At 39.8% G+C, this 5,702-nt stretch overlaps 1 protein-coding gene across 2 annotated transcripts; it reads right to left on the reverse strand.

The window, feature by feature from the left end:
- Positions 1-274: 274 nt before the first annotated feature.
- Positions 275-5,410, reverse strand: LOC136495723 (probable 6-phosphogluconolactonase 1). Of its 2 annotated transcripts, none has more exons than XM_066491584.1 (4): positions 5,275-5,410; positions 3,667-3,882; positions 3,435-3,570; positions 275-1,441 (listed from the first exon to the last, which is right to left on the reverse strand). In XM_066491584.1, the coding sequence occupies exons 2-4, from the start codon at positions 3,849-3,851 to the stop codon at positions 947-949; spliced, it is 816 nt and encodes a 271-aa protein (XP_066347681.1). In that variant the 5' UTR covers positions 3,852-3,882; positions 5,275-5,410; the 3' UTR covers positions 275-946. The 2 variants fall into 2 exon arrangements, with proteins under 2 accessions (XP_066347681.1, XP_066347677.1); XM_066491580.1 differs by lacking the exon at positions 5,275-5,410 and adding an exon at positions 5,118-5,261.
- Between the last annotated feature and the right edge of the window lie 292 nt (positions 5,411-5,702).

Consider the following 5,702-nt stretch of genomic DNA (forward strand, 5'->3'; position numbering starts at 1 on the left):
ACTATGTATATTGACATAGTGTATGTCTATGTGCATAACAAAAACAACGTATCTAAAAAAGCTAAAACGTCTTATAATTTGAAACGGAGGGAGTACTAGCAAATAGGTGGCAAGAACAGCGAAGTCATTGGCATTCCATGTGGTGACAACGCGGCATTCTGCAGTAACCCTACGAAATAATCATTCCAAGCAACAATATTTTTGCACAATTGGAACAGAGCAAATATTGAATACAACTGAATCGAAATAATACATTCTCAGGGGTCCGGGAATGTCCATAAGAATATGAATACTTATATATATGTGCTAAATCGTGCCAAGGCACAGGTCATGAAAAAAATATTTGCTAGTACAAAATAGGAAGCCTCGAAAACCGTCACAAAAAGGAATCTAATTTCAGCTAGGATAAAACTGACAACACACTTAAATTGGACCATATGTTGCGACCAATATATGGTCGAACTTAGCTACTCTGATATATATTGGTCGAACTTAGCTACTCTGATATGAGGTCTCGACATTAAAAACACAAATTGCTTCGCTCTTGGCCACATCCAACTGCAGAAGACATGGAAATTTCCAACTCTGAAGAAATCAGAGAGTAGGGTTCGCAAACGTAGCGCCCAGTCTGCATGTCTCAAGGTTTAGAACTTCTCCCGTCAACTACATGAACAACTCTTCATTCACAGCAAAAAAGGATGTCTCACTCCGCGGCTTGTCTTTTTTCAAGCGTGGGAGTCAGACATCCTTTTTACGGTGAATGAAGAGTTGTTCATGTAGTTGACGGATTTGGATGGAAAAAGTTCTATACCTTGAGACATGCAGACTGGGCGCTACCTTTGCGAACCCTAGCTCTCTGATTTCTTCAGAGTCGAAAATTTCCATGTCTTCTACAGTTGTCTCAGTACCCTTGATGCTCGTAAGCACCATTTGCAGCCTCAAGAGATTAAGCACCATTTGCAGCCTCAAGAGATGAAGCAGCGGCCTCGTCCAGAAACCATACCAACTTCCCATCAGTTGGTTGAACCATTCCAGCCGGTATTGTTTTAGCGTCTGGGCCTTCTTGACAGTCAGAAATGGAAAAAGACACAGCGTTTGCCCTGTCTTCTCCGGTGGCAACTATGGCGATGTTTGATGCTGAGTTGATCACAGGAAGGGTGAAGGTAATCCTCTCAGGTGGAGGCTCTGGAGAGTCAGTGATGTAGGTGACCCAGTCGTTTTTCAGCTCAAGCGCTGGATGGTTGGGGAACAATGAGGCTACATGCCCATCAGGACCAATGTTCAGAAGAATAAGGTCAAATTTGGGGCAGTCGTTGATCACTGAGACTCCAACTTTCTGAACCTTGACCAGCTGCCGGATGACAAATTCATAGTCAGTTGCTGCCTCTTCCGCCGTTGCATTGTCGTTGATGGAGTAGACATGACCATGAAGAATAGGCACCTGCCAGTCATTCACATGTAACTCATGGTTATTGGTTTACCTAATGGAAATGCTTGGTAATGTGTGGTAATAAACAAAATGAAAGATATACATGATCCACATAGTAGAGGCAAACGCAGTTAGAAAGGTGGAGAAATAATGCATATTACTTCAACATGACAATAGACATGTTCAGTGAAGCATCACTACTTGTTTATACACTCACTTTTAGCATCCTTCTTCGACAACTGTAAGAAAGTGTCAACTTAATAAGGCCTAAATATGCATATGAACTCATGTGCCTATTTTAACCAATCATTCATCCAGCAACTATCAGTGGCAAAGTGTGATCGGATGAGGATGACAAGCAATTTTCAGTTAAAAAGGTAATCCAAAATTTAATGTACGCTCCTTGAGTTCACTATCATGCTAGTTCTGGATGAGATCCACTGACAAACATCAATCCTATCCTGATAAAGTTTATATTTGATAACAATTGTTGGGCATAACATAACAATAGAAAGATGTGTCAATATTTTTTCGTGGGGGTCGAAAGATATGCGAAGATGCCATAAGCAGATGCCAATCCAAGAGTAGTTGGAACAATAGTAGGTAGGCAGCCTTAATGTGGCTTAATTATTAAGAAAAGGATTTTGCATGAGCTGTACAAATGACAGACTAGGCCCATCCTAAGTCAAACAAAATCATAGGTCGGACAAAAAACAGCTTTCATGGTACACCAAACAAATGAACATAATGAACAGGTACGACCCAAATTTATTGCAAAAAGTAGGTAAGTAAAAAACTATATTTCAACTTACAGAGCATGGTAGCTATTTTTCCAAACAGATTGCACCAGATCAAAGCACAAAGACTGACATCATTTTGGTGTGCTCCCAATGCATTTGATGCAACTAAAAATGGATTTTGTGAAAGATGAAATTGAAGTGACTTGGTTCAGAAACAAAGTTAGTACTGGCAATATTCATATTTTATAGTAAAACTCAACAGGTATTATCCTTTCCTGGTTACTACTAGCAACCACACAAAGTGCTAGACTGACCTTTTACAATGTTGCTTTCAGTTTAAACTTTATCTCAAATATTAGTAATAGCTCTGTCTGTTAATTCTTGAGTATCTACATCCCTAGCACATACCAGTACCAACACAAATAAAATAAAATATATGTTTCTAGATCTAAAAAAACAGAAAAATAAGCACTGTCTTTGAATGTCATATTGTGTGTTTACTATTGTACTATTGTAATATGAACCTGCATTTTTCCATAATCAAATGTATTGCAAACAGTCCTTTTCTATTTTTTTTTAAAAGCACACCATTCACTATCAACTAATAGGCATCCAAATCATCTTAAAGTAATTTTACAAACTCTGCTCACCAAATTCAGAAATACTACCAAGCTAAAATATTTTTGGACTTATAAAATCAAATTAGTTTTATTAAATTATCCATGGAATAAGTTCGGATTGTCCATTTATTTGAAGAGTTGAACTTATAAATGTTAATATGTTTTTCTTGAAAGTTCGTTAAAAGTTAAACAGAAGATTGACTTTGGACAAAGCCAAAGTGTGATATAGTTTGGAGCGCTAAAATGGTATTCCTTGTAATCATGGAGGGGCATACTTCAGATATGTATATTTATTTACTTCAGATATATTTATTCCATCAACATGACTTGGTGGAATTGCGAAACCTACTAATTTCTGTCTGTTCAATGTATCTGCAAAACTAATCAAAGTTGTTGACTTTACTAATATCTTGCCCATGTTAGAAGAATTCAAGAAGAACAGTTAAAATAAGTGACATGATTTTGTTGCAAGCAAAGCTAGATCAACTGTAGTAAAACATAAGAAGAATGAAAGTTGGTGGACACATAAGCTCTGTGAAATAAAGAACAGATGCAACAAATACATGAACTTAGCATATATCCTGTTGTGATTTGTAGACTTAGTGCATGCAAAATAAACGAAGGACATATATTAAGTTGATATACCTTGGAGATAAATTCTTCCTTTGTTAACTTGTAGTTACTCTGTGCATGGTTCTTTGCCACTGCACGTTCTTCGGCCCAGAAGACGTACCATTTAGACCAATCAAGGGTCTTGTTGTATGGTGCTCCACAGAGCTTCCTTTTCAAGGGAAAAAAAACAGTTCGGACTTCAGAGGGAGATACAAGAATATGCATACAGAGTTGCAGATTTATTGGAAGATAGAGACAGCATTACCGCATATGTCTGACAAGGGGGCCTCCAGAAAGGGCAATAGCAAAGTATCCTCTTTCCTTAACTGAAATTTCTGAAGCTTGTGAAATAAACTCTGCCAGATCTGTTGCCATCTCGTCTGAACTCTCGAATACCCTTATTTCGCAGTTCTGCTTGGTTTCATAGGAGGCATTGATTTCGCTCTCCATGGTTTTGTTTATTCCAGAAGGCCAAGTCCAACTGACATTTCAAAAAACTTAAAATGAAGAATCTGCAAAAAAAAAATCTGGAACAAACAATATGGCTTATATATCTACTAATTCAGGCTACGTTTCATCTGGAAGCAACGTGTCCTTATCTTTGGATACATTGTTTAATAAATAATTCTGTACACAGTTCTGCACCACTTGTCCAACCTACCATTTTCAGCGCGAGTGCCAGTAAAGAGAAGACAAACATAGTTAAGCTGTCAAATTTAGATTTGACGATTTCAAAGATGTTTGGCTAGAAAGAACTGCTTAAATATGACCATTTATGCAGTGCTCTGTATCTCAAAACTCAAACCCCCGATATGTTGTACAAAGATCTCAAACAAAAACCATACCCCAATTTTGTAGAATGAACAATTCAGTCTGGGTAGAGACTAAGGCAAGTACAACTCATAGTCATACCACTAAAATAAAATTTAAACATATCAGGCTGCTTGGGGGGGGGGGGGGGGGGGGGGGGGGGGGGGGGGCTTTCAAGGATATAAGAAATAAGAAGGCAGATCTACTAATCTCACAAAATCAGCAGTACTCTCTTCTGAGCAAATAGCATGTAAAAAAAAGAATCTTCTTTATCGTTTAACCCATGCCAGTCAGTGAAGGTGAAAAGCAGAGCAGGACCCGGATTGGAAAGACAGGGAGCAAAGGGAAAGGGAAGGTGCCAATGCAAGCTCTAGCAGCCAGCCATCATTTGGGCCAAAACCAATTCAAAGATTCCAAACTTTTTGTTCTCGGAATCACAACAAAAGCATCCAAATTCCAAAGGGGCAGGGCCCAAAAGCTGAGAACCCGTGAGCAAAGGAAATTCCATTCACTTTACTACTGGCACAGTACATACATGTGGTATGGAAACAACGAAGGTAAAATGAGAAACGCTGAGCTTGCAACTGCCATTGCTTCAAAGAAAATGAGCACAGACGGATGGATCGATCGAGCTGACACGACAAGGACGAGGAGAAATCTCCAGCAAAACTACCCAAATAAAGGAACTTTCAACCAATCAAGTAAAGATACACTGATCAACCAGCATTATTCTCCAAACCCCCGAGCAGTTTAACCACAGAGTCTATGCAACAATGCAGCAACAGGCAAGAACACAATTGCGAGTGCTTCTTGGTTCTTGTGGCCCAGATCAAGAAGCAGTCCCAAGATCAGAGTTCAGAGCAACAGAGCAAGAAGAAAACCAGACCCCAAGAACAAGAATCCTACCTGTGCCAGTGCCAAGCATTTCCCTCCCCAGCGCAGCCCCGTCCCCTTGTTGTACCCAGGGCCCTTTATTTTATATATGCGCTCGCGGGAACATGGAGAAGGAGAAGAAAGAATTGGAGAAAGGCAGCGGGTGACATCACGCAGCAAGAGGACGAACCTTATTTTAATCCGGAATTTCGCAGTGGATTTCTTCTTGTTTTCTTGTGGTGTCTCTGCCCTAGCGGCCTGTGGCTGCGTGCAAGTGGGGAGCCTGACTGACCCTGGGAGCTGGGAGCGGCGGGATAAGAAGGAACTCTGGGCTGGGGTCCTAGCTGCTGCTGCTGCTCCCGTGCGTGCGGGTGCGCTGATCCTTATCTCCCCACCCACTCGCCTCGCTGGACCGCGATGAATGGCTGAATGTTGCACTTGTTTTTTCATCAAGTGTCATTCAAAACACTTGTGTACTCACTCCGTCTAAAAAAATACAAATACGAGGTTAAGTGCTAGTAAAACATTTGACAAATATTCATATTTATGGCTCCGAATCAATTCGTAATTAATATAATGGTATTTATTTGATACTATAAATATTCATATATTTTTTAT

This window comes from Miscanthus floridulus, chromosome 1 (genome assembly GCF_019320115.1).
Source record: "Miscanthus floridulus cultivar M001 chromosome 1, ASM1932011v1, whole genome shotgun sequence".
NCBI lineage: Eukaryota > Viridiplantae > Streptophyta > Magnoliopsida > Poales > Poaceae > Miscanthus > Miscanthus floridulus.

Coding starts and splice junctions, on each gene's coding strand:
- LOC136495723 (XM_066491584.1), bottom strand. CDS start 3,851: ATGGAGAGCGAAATCAATGCCTCCTATGAAACCAAGCAGAACTGCGAA. Junction 3,571..3,666: donor CCCCTTGTCAGACATATGCG/GTAATGCTGTCT, acceptor TCCCTTGAAAAG/GAAGCTCTGTGGAGCACCAT. Junction 1,442..3,434: donor AGGAAGAATTTATCTCCAAG/GTATATCAACTT, acceptor AATGACTGGCAG/GTGCCTATTCTTCATGGTCA.